General features: G+C 39.7%; 1 protein-coding gene across 3 annotated transcripts in view; it reads left to right on the forward strand.

Moving 5' to 3' along the window:
• APAF1 (apoptotic peptidase activating factor 1) overlaps positions 1 to 15,073 on the forward strand; it is a 68,957-nt gene that overhangs the window by 34,914 nt on the left and 18,970 nt on the right. For all 3 annotated transcript variants that reach the window (XM_036019445.1, XM_028531923.2, XM_036019446.1), the window contains exons 17-20: positions 4,289 to 4,450; positions 7,900 to 8,028; positions 10,565 to 10,690; positions 12,503 to 12,622. In XM_036019445.1, the coding sequence (XP_035875338.1) occupies positions 4,289 to 4,450; positions 7,900 to 8,028; positions 10,565 to 10,690; positions 12,503 to 12,622 (537 nt within the window). The remainder of the gene's footprint in view (positions 1 to 4,288; positions 4,451 to 7,899; positions 8,029 to 10,564; positions 10,691 to 12,502; positions 12,623 to 15,073) is intronic.

Genomic DNA, 15,073 nt, shown 5'->3' on the forward strand with positions numbered 1-15,073 from the left:
TTGATTTAATCTTTATTGGATTTTCTTTAAGATTTTATTCACTTCTAGAGGGGAAGGGAGGGAGAAAGAGAGAGAGAGGAACATCAATGTGTGGTTGCTGGGGGCCATGGCCTGCAACCCAGGCATGTGCCCTGACTGGGAATCAAACCTGTGACGCTTTGGTTCGCAGCCCGTGCTCAATCCACTGAGCTTTGTCAGCCAGGTGTAAAGTGTCTTTTTCTAGCTTCATATTTAATTGATATTTTTGACTGCATACAAAATTCTATGTTGGGAAGAATTTTTCCTTAGAATTTTGGGGACATTGCTCCTTTGTATTCTAGGTTCCACAGTTGCTCCTGATAACATTTGAAGCCATTCTGATTCATATGAGATCTATTTTCCTGTCTAGAAACTTCTCAGATCTTTTTGTCTCCAGTATTTTTTCTTTTTAAAATGCTATGACAGTGTGCCTTGGTTTGGGTGTGTCTTCATGAATTGTGCTTGGCACTCGGTGGCTTCTTTCAATTTGGAAACTCCAGTTCTGGGGATTTCCTCTAAACCATTTGGTTTATTTTTTTCTACTTTCTCTTCTGGGAGTATCTGTTTTGGATGCTTTCTTATTTTTTCCCATATGTTTGTCCTACTTTCTGGAAGATTTCTTTAGCTTTATTTTCCAATCTTTCTATTGAGTTTTAAATTTCTGCTGTCATATCATTTAAGAACCCATTCTTATGACCAGTTCTCTTTTTAATATCCTTGTTTCATTCGTGCAATGTCTTTTATCTTTTGTCGGTATTAATAGTTTTTTTTGAAGTTTTCATATTTTTGTATACTTGTTCTTTCGTTTAGTTTTGATTTTGGTCTCCATTTTAGAGATATTTGGACATCTGCTTTATTTCTGAGTACAGCACCCAAAAACTAATAGGAAATTGTGACCTCTGTTGTGGGTTTCCCTGTAGGGTTATCTGGCTGTCATTTTCCATGGTGAACTCCTGATGTCAGACTCTTCAGGTTTTTTTGTGTTGATCTGGTGGGGTAGTCAGAGAAAAATCTTCCATCTCCTACCTATAAGGTGTAAGTCTGGCTGTGAAGATGTCTGGCAGAGCTCTCGCATTTGGAATGTAGACTCTCTCCAGTTCCTTGTTCTCAGAGTGGTGACCCTGCTGTCAGCTGTGTTGGAATAGCTGTGGAACAGCCCTCTATTCTTCCGCCGGAGTAGGGGCATAGCAGCAGGGATTACATCATAGCAGAGAGTATTTCAAGGGACTTCCAACTATTCCTCCCGATTTAACGCAGCCTTTTCCAGGAGGTACCAGGTGCAGCACTTGCTGAGCACTTTTGGAATTCCATGGTGTGAATTGGGTCAGTTTGTTGGCTTTCTGCGCTGCAGGCTCAGGGTTCAATTTTTAGGAGTCTCCTCATCTCTTGTCTTTCTGCTTTTTTTAAAAAAGATTTTATTTACTTATTTTTAGAGAGGGAAGGGAGGGAGAAAGAGAGAGAGAGAGAGAAAAACATCAATGTGCAGTTGCTGGGGGCCATGGCCTGCAACCCAGGCATGCGTCCCTGACTGGGAATCGAACCTGCGATGCTTTGGTTTGCAGCCTGCGCTCAATGCACTGAGGTATGCCAGCCAGGGCCTGTCTTTCTGCTTTTTAGCCTTTACAGTTTTGTTGCTGTTAAGTCTTCCCTCTTCCTCCTTCACCTTGTGGCCTATTGCCTAGAGAGAAATTCTCTTCACTGTTGTTTCATGTGGGTTTTGGGAGGGTGTGGGGAGTAGTGTGTGTTCCGTCCACACCTTTAACCAGAACCCTATTTCTTTCAGTAATGCTATTGTCTCTATTCCCCTGTGCCTGAGACATGGGAATTATCTGTCTTTTCACTTTAAATGTATTTATCGATCACTTATTGAATACTAATTATGTACTAGTTATTTGGGTTTTAAACGCTTAAAAATGTATAATTCCTGGCCTGAAGTCGTTTAGTATGCAGTTGGGAAGGAAGGGAAGTGACAGACACACCGTGGAAGTGGTAAAGGTCTGTAGGAGTTGCTCCGAGAGCAGAGGACTCTGTGGGGAGGTAAGTTCAGGCACCCGGCGCTGCACCCGCACTGCACTTGTTCTTTCTTCTCATTGGCCTTGCTTTCCCATCTTGTACTTGAGCATATCTGACCCCTTAGGTCATATCTGACCTGGAAAACTCCAGGTCTTAGAGTTTTCCTCCTTTCTTCCTGGTGTTGAAATTCTGTTCATCTTAAGGTGGTGTAAAGTAGGCTAATCTTCAGGGAGGAGAGCGAGCCGGCCACTTCTGCAAAAGCGTGCCTTCGAGCCCACAGCTTGGGTGTAGCATTCCACTGTGCTGGACCTTTACCTCTCAGATGGCATGCCTGACGTGTGTGGGGTTAAAGCCATCTCTGTGCTTGTCTCACCTCCTTACCAGCATGTAAACTCTGTGTCTGACTTATTGATACAATCTCAGAGTGACTAGCACAGTGGTTACAATGTGTTTAAGATGATAAACCTTTGCTGTGTCCATTCAAATCAAATTAAGACCTCTCCAACTCAAGAGAAAAAAAGATTTGAAGTTGTCAGGGGTAGGATTTTTATTTCATGTGAGAGTATTAAAATGGATCGTAGGGCACAGGGCACTCTCAGCAGGGGACAGACTTTACTGCACTCTTGGTGAGAACTGCCCTGTGTGGCAGCTTTCCCGAAGTGCTGGTAAGCCAGTGTTGTGGGCTGGTTCACACTGATACAGTGATGCATGGTAAGCAGTGGTCCTGCAAAATGATGTTGGATAACAGCATTTCAAGGTCAAAGCTTTTACTTTCTGAGAGGATGGAGAACTGTAAAATTATTTCCTGCCTCAAATAGCTCTGTAATCTTCCAGGCATTTTGTTAGACTGTCATGTCGATAAACGTGTATTTTAGGCCCTGATGATAAACTGTTTCAAAGTGCAAGCTTTATTTAGAAATTGCCATTGGAACCATGCAAGGGCTAGGGTGCACGAGGGTCCCTAAGTACAGTGCAGTGACTTGCTCAAAATGAAGCACTGGCACTCACTTTGTCCCTCGATATGTAGAATTGCATCACTCCCTGGAGAGGAGCTAGCGTCAGGTCCAGATGCAGAAGATGCAGTTTAGACAGATGTAATAAAATGGAGTTGTGTTAGTTTTATTCTTCTTTCTTAAATCCAGGCAATAGTTGCTTTGTTTTTCATATTAAGAGGGGAGCAGAGTGTGATTTCTCATATATTCTGGCTGATGGGACTGAAGCTCCTGGCACTTATATTTAGATGTTTTTTTCTCTTTAGTGTCAAGAAAAACTTTTAAAACCTGATGTCTCTCTTGCTTCATCCAACTCACCCACAGTTGTTGCAAGGGGAAAGGTTACGGTTTTGGCTTTATTTTGTAGTGTACATAGTAATTCTCTAAGCTCAAGAAAGATTAAAAAATGTGCTTGGCTAGAAAAATCGGGTTTTACCTTGGAGTTGGGCATTGGAAGCTGACTTAAAGCTTGAGAAGCAGCTTTTTCTTTTGTCCTTGTTTTTGGCCAACCCTTGGTCTGGGCCTGGCAGCCACTCCCCCGCCCATAGGTGCCCCCCCCCCCCCCCCCATGGACCTGGGACGTTGTTCAAAGCCCAGGGGAGTAGAGGTGGAGCTTCTCGAAGGCCTCTGTCCTTTGTGCTGCCCAGGGGCTCTGCTAAGTGAGTAGGTTTAGGCTTTTGTATCCCATTCCTCAGGATCCAGTTGTTTTGGAGCCCATCTGGCCCTGGGCCACACACACTGTGTCTTGCTTCCTTCCAGCATATTCTTCATTGTCCATTTTCAGGGACTCCTCCTGTCTCTGGATGCTGTGCTAGGTTATAATTCGGCTTGGACTGGGTCCTGGGCAGTGTCCATGCTGTGCATATGGTAGATATGAGGCACACTTCATGCCTGGCACAGCAGAGGGCAGCAGTGGCCAGTCGTGAGTCCCTTCATCCTACGTTTCCTCCACACTCATCCTCACTGTCAGTGCCTAGCCTCCTCCATCCACACCGTGCAAGGCTCTTTCACACTTCATTTCGTTTTGCATTCTGCGTTTCAGACAGGGCTTCTAATTGTTTTCTTTTCAGGAATGTACTGAATGAAATCGGAGTTGTTCATTTAAAAGTTCTATTAAAATGTCATGCATAAGTAAAAATAATCCATTAGGTAAAGTGACTAATTTGTGGGATAGTTGATCCAGATGAAATTCTAGAGGCATGATAAGAGATTAAAAAAAAACAAATTTTTCTTTCTTTCTTTTTTTTTTTTTTTGCAATTGACAGCTTTGGGATGTGAAATCAGCAAATGAGAGGAAAACCATTAATGTGAAGCAGTTCTTCCTGAGCTCAGAGGAGCCTCAAGAGGACATGGAAGTGATAGTGAAGTGTTGTTCGTGGTCTTCTGATGGTTCCAGGATAATGGTGGCTGCCAAAAATAAAATCTTTGTAAGTACCAATATTTTAAAGAGCCAAGTTTAGTCTAATTTAAACAAAATTAAATCCTCAATTTTTTTTTGCATTGTGCAGTTTATTGATATAAATGGAATGTAGCTGTATGACTTGGGGTAGGCTCCATAATCTTTTGTAGTTCTCAGAACTGTGCGTAGGGAATGGTCAGTAGGCCTTGTGAGAAACGGTTTCGTGGCCATACAGGTTTGGGAAGTGTTATATATCGCTTTCTCCAGTAGAGGTCCTCAGTGTGTACTAACATATTTAAGGCCCCAAGAAGTTCTACGGTACAGAAGCAATTTATGTTGCTTAATCCAGTGTTGCTCAGATTTCTTAAGAACATGGAATACTTTCTGCATCAGTTATTTTTGTTGTTGTTCTACAGTTCTTGAATACATTGGTTTAGGTGATTTCCAAAGTGCTTTCTTACCCCTGAAATTTTATGGTTTTGTGAGAAATACTCAATGACTAAAGACGATTGTGGGATTTCTAAGAAGTAAATGAGGAAGTTATGCAAAGAAAGTAAATGACAAGGAAATGCCTTCCTTTTTTCAAATCTAATAATAGCTTACATTTGTAGTATCCAGCATGCTCTCATATATAATTTCTTTTGATATAAATATCCAAGGGACAGAAAGATTGCAATGATTGTGATAATAATGAGGCAACTGAGGTTCGGAGCAGCCAAGTAATTTATTCAAAGTCACATCATGATTTGGAGAGCCAGCTTTGCTGAGTTATGGAACATTCCATTCTAGCAGTGATTTTTAAAAGACTTGAATAAGAGATATTACCATCTTATTTTATTTTTAGCTTTACTGAGGTATAATTGACAAAATTGTAAGATATTTAAAGCATATAATGTGATGTCTTGATATGTGTGTGCATTATGGAATGATTCCCCCAATCAAGTTAATTGGCACAACTGCTGCCTCACAGATTTAGTTTTTTGTGATGAGAACATGTAAGTTCTACTCTGTGAATTTCCATTGTGCAATCGGGTGTCAAACTCATTTTCACTGGGGGCTACATCAGCCACGAGGTTGCCTTCAGGGGGCCGAATGTAATTTTAGGACTGTATAAATGTCACTACTCCTTAACTAGGGGCAAGGAGATTGATGCTGCTGCCAGGTAGAACAAGGTGCTGGACTGGGTAAAACAAGGTGGAGGGCCAGATTCGGCCTGCGGGCCTTGTGTTGGCCACCTGTGCAATAACAGTGTTCTTACCTGCAGTCACCATGTAGCACATTAGATCCTCAGACCTTATTGATCTTATAGCTGAAAGTGTGCATCCTCTTACCAATTTCTTGTTCCCTCTCCCTAGATAGTGTATTTTAAAGAATGCAACTGAAATACACAATATAGTTATATATTGTATATATACTCACTGAGGGACTGTTTATGTTATTGTTATTGATCTGTAACTATAACCCCAGGATCTGGGCTGCTTAATGGTTTATACCCTTTATCAGGAAACTAAAGGAAAATATCTCCTTTTGTCTTAAATTTGTGAAAGGCTATAAGAACAGAAAAGGAACTGCTGCATATACAAGATTTGAAGATTTAAACTACTATTTGTTGTAAAATATATAGATGTAAAGTTAGCTCCTTTAACCATTTTAAAATGTACAATTTAGTGGCATTAGTTATATTCACAATGTTGTATAACTATCAACACTACCCCGAAAACGTTTTTATCATCCCAAACAAAAACTCTGTAACTAGAAAGTAAAAACTCCACATTCCCTTCTCTGCAGAACCCCTGATGACTTATAATTTAGTCTCTGAATTTACCTATTCTAGATGTTTCATGTAGGTGGAATCATAAAATACTGGACCTTTTGTGTCTGGCTCATTTCATTTGGCATGCTGTTTTCAAGGTTCATCCCTATTGGAGCATGTATCAGGATTCTAGGGCTACGTAATACTCCACTATATGGATACACCACATTTTGTTTATCCTTTCATCTGTTGGTGGGCGTTTGGGTAGTTTTCAGCTTTCATCTGTTGTGAGTAATGCAGTGCACATTGGTACGCAAGTATCTGAGCCCCTGCTTTCAATTCTTTTGTGTATATACTTGGGGCGGAATTGCTGGGCTATACGGCAGTTCTGTATTTAGCTTTTTGAGGAACCACCAAATTTTCCCGTAGTGTCTGTACCATTTTATATTCCTATTAGCAATGTATAAGAGTTCTAGTTTCTCCACATTCTTGTCAAAACTTGTTATTTTCCTTTATTATGTTATAATCATCCTATTAGGTGTGAAGTGGCATTTCATTGTAGATCGATTTGCGTCTCCCTAATGACTAATGGTGTTGAGGAGAATTTGAACATTTTAAAAGATATGAGGAGGAAAATAATTTTATATTGCATGAAATACCTTCTTATTTTAAAAGTCTAGACCAGTTCCCTTATTTTACCTACTAAAATAAAGCTAAGATTACCCTTAACTACATGTAGCTCCTAATTTCTTACTTTTGGTCTCTCCATTCTCCTCCTATTTCTTTCTAACTCTTCTGTGTTGTTAGTGCACTCCTGTTGTTAGGTGTTTTCTTTTTGCTACCCCATAATTGGGGCAGCTGCCAATTTCACATTTGCCAAGTTTCCTCCATCACTCTCAGCCACTAATTTTTAAGAATGACCTGTCCTGGAAAGCAATTTAAGTGTGAGTTCCTGTCCTTTGCGGTTGACCCCCGATGCTGTGCTGCAAACCATCTGCGCGTGCTTGCAGAGCTGTGCACTCCCTGACACTTACTTTCGTGGCTCCCACTGACCTTTTTTTTTACATTCATTAAGACTGTCTTGGTCCTGAATCCCCATACTGTATTTTGGGATAAAGGTATTTTATCATTTGGCAAAAGTCTTTGGAAGAGTAGATTCAGCATTTTAAAGTCTTTCAAAAATTGAAGTGAAGCTTGAATTACTCAAAAATAGTTCTCTTTGGTTCAAAAATGGGAAAATGATTGTTCGTAATGGAATAATTTGGTAGCTCTGAAGAGAACTAGAAATAATTGAGCTAATTTCATGTTATCAAGCCTGTGCTCTATATTAGTTTGATCATCTATATTTTTGAGCATCTATTTTCTCTTGTGAATAAAAAAGCACTAGGAAGGACTGCTCTGTGTGTTAATTGGGGTACTCCATTTATTCACAGAGGTTTGATTTCTCTCCAGGCCAACTTGAGAGACTACCTGTGATAGATTTTCCTTTATAGGAAACATGTCTCAAGATGAACAGTATTTTAAAAGTGTATGCATGTTGATTTATATCTTACTTATGACTGTCAATAATATGCCAATTACCAGTAATTATAATATTTTTTCAGGATTTATATTTTATATTTGAAATGGATATTATTTTAGAAATAAATGTGGATTCAGTTTGGGTATAGGTTAATTTTAAAAACTACTTGACTTCCATAGGTATCTCTCTCTTATGTTGACAGCTTTTTGACATTCAGACCAGTGGTCTATTGGCAGAAATCCATATGGGCCATCACAGCACCATCCAATACTGTGACTTCTCCCCCCATAACCATTTGGCACTGGTGGCTTTGTCCCAGTACTGTGTGGAGGTGAGTAGTTGACTTTACTCTGTGAAGTCTGTGTCTCCGGAGGTGTAAGGATGATGGGGATTGGGCTGCTAAGTCATTGACTGCTGAAGATGTTTGCTTGGGAAATTGTGTAGTATTTTTTTCATAGCGTAATGACTTAGAACTTTAGGATGTTAACTAGATAACCAGCCTTATTACGCTAGCAGTAGTGAAAGACTTGCTTTGACGGAACGACATGATACGGGGGATGACAGTGTCAGTCACCAAGGGCTTGTTGGAAGGCTAGTGTGTGCCTCGGTCTGAGGAAACAGTGGGATGACCGCCGGGTTCCTAAGCAGAAACATGGCAGCTCTGAAATGACAGAGGTACAGACTCTTCTGTGCAAGAAATGATGGGAGATGAGTCCAGTTCACATTTCTTAGATCGTCACTGAGAAGGATAAGATGGAAGTTAAATTTGGAATTTGTTAACCTAGGACGTTCATTGCTAAGCACTAATGAATAAAATGATTTGCAAATTATAAGAGTTTATACTCAGAGTCTGTATCTCACTGGTTCTGGAAGAACCCCAGAAGTGAAGTGAAAGCTATGTTAATGGAATATAAGGGAAGTGAATAGCTATATTAATTTTCTGCAGAAAGCAATGAATTCCCTGATATTTTTCCTCCAAAGATGGATTTGTTTTTCCAGGCTTTCCAGGATTTGTTTTACTCATTCCTTGAGTGCATCTTGCCACCAGGTAGTTTGAAGCCCCTTGTGATTACAGCCCAGGAAAATGGGGATGGGCCTTTATCTGGAAAACAGGGAAATTCCTTTGGTTCGCAGGCTCTCCTCAAAGAAGTTTCACTACTGCAAGCACTTCTCCAGTGCTCTGTGCTCATTTCAGCAATTTTTAGTGAGTTTGCCAACCTTGCCCCTTACTCCGAAGGTGTGTCTAGGGAGGGGAGGGGAGTTGCTGAGCCATAGGCCTTTACATGGAGACGGATAAAGTGAGAGGGAGCAGGGGAGCTCTGTTAGCTGCTCCTAATTCCAAGTCCAGCAGTGCAGCTAATACTGAAGAACGTCCCTGCTATAAATCGTCCCACTGGAAGCCAAGGCAGTGAGTGTGAACAAAATGCAGTCCTGTTTGAAACAGTGGGAAGAAACAGGGTGCTGTGAGCAGTGTTCTCTTTGGCTGAGGCCTTGGACTAAATGATTCAGATCTGCTAGGACATCTTGGGCCTTACATGTAGATACATCCTCAAGTTAGGTATAGTTGGAAATTTTCCTTTTCTGGTTTTTGTCAAGATGTTTAGGAGGTGTGGAGGTGCAACCCCTCTTCCTGCCTTTCCTATACTTCTAAAATCTTTACCCTCTTCTTAGAAAGCTCCAGGAAACATTGTCTTTCTTCTAGAAATGCAAGGACTTGGTTTTGGAGACTCTGGGTGACAAGGAAATGATGGGGTGGGGGAGAACCAGAGGGGAAGAGAGGGAAGTATTTCGAGGGGGATTTTTCAGTAGTGGAAGCACTTTCATCTTGGTACTTCAGCTCTTCAGATGCCCACTTTGGACTCTGGAGATAAGGCAGGGAAAATTCATGTACTTAATTTGTAACCATAGAACTCGCTGATTGAAAACCACTGGGCATGTGATGAAGCACTTGTTTGTCCGTGCTAGTTCTGAAATCATAAAGTAGGTCTGTAATTCAGAGTGTAATGAGAGGAACTCAGGCACATATGGTACTTCATTAGACTGGAATATATTTGAGTAATTTACAGCAGTGCTGAGGACAAAATACAGCCAGGCTGGTGGCAGACACTGATGATTTGAAATAAGCATGAATAACAGGAGAAGTGTGTACATGCACAGTTAGTACACTCATTTATTATAGGGTTTTGCAATCAGTTGAAATGAGGATTAGATGACAGTAGAAAACAGTCTGAATATGGAAGCTTCATGTGTCCATTTATTTTTTATTGTTTTTAAAAAAATACATCAAAATACGTTTGCATGGTTCTAAATCAAAGCTTTATAATATGTTCAGAGAAGTCTTGCTTTTATCACTATCCCGTCCTTTTCATCTTTTCTCACCATATTGGGTTTTGTTTCATGTTCCAGTGTTTCTTTTTGCACATATAAGTATTTATATGTATTATTTATCTGCACATTTGTATCCATATATATATATATATACACACACACATGTTTCTCATTTTTTATATTACATAGTGTGTGTATATATACATAAATCCACACATACATATATTGTATAGTATAATATATATATTATTCTGCAAAATATGTATACTTTGCTTTCTTTGTAAACAGTATTGCCCAGTGACTAGTCACTGTCAAGGTGTTTTTCTGATTACTTTTTATGGCCTCATAGTAATCCGTTATATGCATTATAAGTGTAGTTTATTCAGTTGGTCCTAGTGATGGTCATTTGGGTTGTTTCCAGTTTTTTGCTATTAAAAATGTTGATACAATGAATAATCTTCTGCAGAAACCATTTAGTGTGTGTATATATATAAAATGCTAATGAATGTGATTTCCTATATGCTGTGTTTATTCTGTAGCTGTGGAATGTGGACTCATGTCTAAAAGTAGCTGATTGCAGAGGACATTTAAGTTGGGTTCGTTGTGTGATGTTTTCTCCTGATGGATCATCATTTTTGACATCTTCTGATGACCAGACAATCAGGGTGAGAAATGTCGAGCTTTTCATTTTAAACATTTATGGATGGTGAGCTAAACCTCCTACAAACTAAGAAACTAATGGGCAGTATTGGGAAAAGTAAAACAGAAAACTATTAGATCCATATTTGTCCTTGGAAAGTACTATTATATGGACTGTAATAGTCTCATTCATTCAGAACATGCTCATTGAGTATCACCGTGGACCAGGTGCTGGAGAAGTCCAATGGTTAGACTGTATTTGGTTAACTTAGAGATTACATTTGAAACCTCAGAGTAGCGCTGACTCTTTCCTCTACCTTGAATTCCACACCCAGTTACTTGTCAAATCTAATAGATTCTACCTTTTCATTTTCTCTCATTTATTTGTGCTTTTCCATTTCAAGTTGAGGTGCTCATTACCTCTTGCTCCTCTTGCATTAGTTTCTGCCATATGTCTTTTCTTCTTCATTTTCTACATGCTGCTTCGAAGATATTTTTCTCATGTACATATAGTCATGTCACTTTTGCTCAAAAACAGATAATGGCTCCCTTGCCTGCCTAAGTAAATAAATTCTCCTAAGTTCAAACTTCGCCACAGTATGGCCTCATCCTGCCGCAGTCTGTCTTCTAGTTTATTTCTGCAGGTAACCGACACTAAACTGCTCACATTTTCCCAAACATCCTTTAGTTCCCCGCCTCTGTACATTTGCTTATGTGGCTTCTCATGTTTGGAATAACCTACTTCTCCATACCTCTCCTTGTTGAAATCCTAATGATCTTACAAGCCACCACAACTTCTGCATTTCCTAGTATTCCATTTGGGGGATGCCTCTCATTTTAATGCCATGTAACTGTCGTTTTCTTTTTTAAAGATTTTACCTACTTATTTTCAGAGAGGGGAGGGAGAAAGAGAGGGAGAGAAATGTCAATGTGTGGTTGCCTCTCACGCCCTCTCCTGGGGACCAGGCCTGCAACCCAGGCATGTGCCCTGACTGAGATCCAACCTGCGATGCTTTGGTTTGCAGGCTGGCACTCAATCCACTGAGCCACACCAGCCAGTGCTGTCATTTTCTTATGGTACTTATGAAATTATGCCTGGGATTTAAGTATAGATTTGATTTACTCCCTACCTCTAATGCTCTAGTGTTCCTCTGACATGTTCATACATTTTAAATGATAAACTTGTTGAGGCCAGGGACTCTGGTTTGTCCCTATAGCATCTATACAGTGTTTATACAAATTGTAGCTAAAATTTATTTAATATTTACTGTATGCCTAACGTTGTGCAAACTGCTGTCCATGTATCTGCTTATTCTCACAACAGTCCTTTTTGCAGCTGAGAAAACAGACACAGAAAGGTTAAGTCAGTGCTACTTAAAGTGCAGGCTCAGTAAGCTTGAGCCAGAATGTAAATCAATGTACTTCTTCTTTCACCAAGAAGTCTTGTTAAAAAAAACTTTATCACTAAGTACACTGCTAACAGTGTGTTTCATAATATAATTAATTTACATTCTGGTACAAATAGTTTGGGAACTAGCAGAAGGTCCTTATCTTTGAATAGCACTGGTTTACATAATCTGCCCAAAGTTACAGGTAGAATTAGAAATTATACTAAGTCATTTTGGCTGTAGCACCCATTACTTTTAACACTAACTGCTTGTTATCATAGCATGTAATTAACAAATACTTATTGTTGAGTTATAATCTAATAATTGACAAATTTTTAGCATCATAGGCATTTTGAGCGTGAAGCTTAGTTTATATCTTGCTGGGACTTATCTTTATGATATTTTGGAGGATACAGTAATCTCATTTATTTTTTTAAATCTCTTAATCAGCTCTGGGAGACGAAGAAAGTATGTGAGGACTCTGCTATAGTGTTAAAGCAAGAAATAGATGTTGTATTTCAAGAAAATGAAGTGATGGTTCTTGCAGTTGACAATATAAGACGTCTGCAAGTGAGTATTTCATAGAAAACAATTGGGAACATTATTTTGATTGAACTCACAATTCACAGTTTTTTCTGGTTTGCTTTTGGACTTGGGATCAGGCACAATCATTTAGTATCCAACAGATACTCGGTAGGTGTCAGCTCAATATATAGGTCTTGAGCTGAGGCTCAGATAGGCTAGGATTTAGAAATAAAAAGGTGATACCTTGCCTTACCTCATCTTCTGGTGGTATCAGCAATCACATGCCTTGATGTGCATGGTGTCTGGGGTATGATGAGGACAGATTTGAACTTGTTCACAGTAGTGATTTAGATATGTCGGGGTGTGCAAGGAGGATGGGCATACCAACGGAAGCATTATTGCAGGGAAATGATAACAGGGTCTTTGAATGAACAAAAGTCACCTTAAGTGAGGAAGGAGTCTGACCCATTGGAATTAAGGTAGAAGGAGCTGGGCTTTATGTACTGAAACACCCCTGTTCATTCACTCATTTACTCATACATTTGTTCAAGAAGTAGTTCTCAAATGCTTCTTATGTTTTCTGAGAAGGAGAAAGTTTTTGAGGTAAAATTGAAAGGTCTGTATATATCATTTAGGGATCCAGACAGTTGTACTGTAGACTCTGCCCCTCAACAAAAAGCTGAGGGATGTGTAAGAGGAAGGCACGTGTTGACTGGCTGAAGAGGAAAGGAGCCCCGGAGTCAGGTCCGTTGGCAGAGGGTTGATAGTTGGAGTTTTGAGTGGTGGTAACAGAGAGCAGATGCCTTAAGGATCACCGGGGCTTAAGGTAGGGAGCAAGAAACGGGAGAGAATGGAAGGAGAGAGTGAAGCAGTGCGAGAACAAAGAGAAACAATAGAGAAGAGGAGAGCTAAATGGAGGGGTGTGCATATTGAGGGCATGAGAGACAGCAGGGGCTTGAGACAGACTGGCAGAGAGTAGGGGAGAGCTGGACAAGTTGTAAAGCTGTGAAGCTCAGCCCGATGTAGTGGAGAGAACAGTGGCTTCACTCAGGAGACCCAGGTACAAGTTCTGGCTTTAAGTTCCCTTAGTTCTGTGATGGTGAGTAAGTTGCCTCACTTGCCCGAGCCTCACTTTCTTCACCTGTAAGGTCCTTTTCATCTTCAGAAGTCTGTGAGCTGGTCATAGAGTCAAGGTGGAATCGAATTCAGGAGACAAACACCTGGGGGTAAATTGTCTACAGCTTGGGGTTGTTTTTCCCTATCTGTTTTGGGGGTTCATAGTCAAGGTGTGGGAGGGACACTTCTAAATGCAGCTTGTTCTATACTTTACAAGTTTTACAGTGGTCCTTAATATGTTGATCAGGAGGTCCTGATGCCCTGCATTTCTGAGATGAATTAGGATGTGGGGTTGAATGCGAATTCCTCGTTACTATTTTTAGCAGACTTATTCTTCCACTTGGGATATTGTCCACTGCAGTTTACCTGTCAAGTTCAGCGTCCTTGTGCTTGTACTGCCTTCATTAAATTTGTGCAACCAAAGGGGGAGAAAGTGGGACAACTGTAATAACATAAACAATAAAATACTTAAAAGAAAAAAGAAGAAAAAATTTAGTGCAATCTTTAACAATAGAATACTTCATAATAAAATAAAATACTTAAAAGAAAAAAGAAGAAAAAATTTAGTGCAATCTTTAACAGTTGTCATAACCCTGAGAGTTAAAAAGAAGTCATCTGACTATAAAAGTATTCATTTTATTCTATGTCAATGACTGTGGGAGACTCTTGCATAAACTGACAAATAAGAGTTTTGTTTAAGTGAACAAAACATTTTTAGTCACTTCTTTAAAAAATATGCAAATCAGTTTTTGAGAGAAGACATTCAGCTTTTAGTAGTTCAGTCTTCATTTTGAACATCTAATAGATCAGGACCTGCTGGCTGAGATGTAAAGAGAAACTACCTTGATTGACTGACCCTGTGTTCTTATACCTGAAATAAAGATTACTGCTCATTTCATGTTGAAAAGTAATCCAAGACTTTTAGATTGTAACACTTAGAGAGAGATATCTGACCATTGATTTAAGCTTGAGAAATATTTTCCTAGGCCACATGTTTTAGTTGAGTGATAAGCTAACTTTATTAGTGGAATTTTTAGAAATGGTCCATATTATCAAGTCGGGTAATCTTAGTTTCAGCATTTCAAGTCCAGCCACCCAAATTGCATTCATGGGTTCTTCTCCAATGCCCTCTCCTCCCCACCAAAAAGGATAAGAATCTTAATTTATATTGTTTTGTAAGTGATTTGGAGGATATAAAACCCATTTTAATTTTAATTTATTTTATGTACTACCTGTCTCCGTCTCGATTCACCAGCTCCCCTGAATAATATCAGAAAAGTGTATTTTTACAAACGAGAGCTCTGTTGAAATGGGCTTTGTGCAGAAGTGGAAAACAGGTCGTGGAGTTCGCTGTGGAATTGCAGATCAGGCCTATGTGTC

This window comes from Phyllostomus discolor, chromosome 2 (genome assembly GCF_004126475.2).
Source record: "Phyllostomus discolor isolate MPI-MPIP mPhyDis1 chromosome 2, mPhyDis1.pri.v3, whole genome shotgun sequence".
Lineage (NCBI taxonomy): Eukaryota > Metazoa > Chordata > Mammalia > Chiroptera > Phyllostomidae > Phyllostomus > Phyllostomus discolor.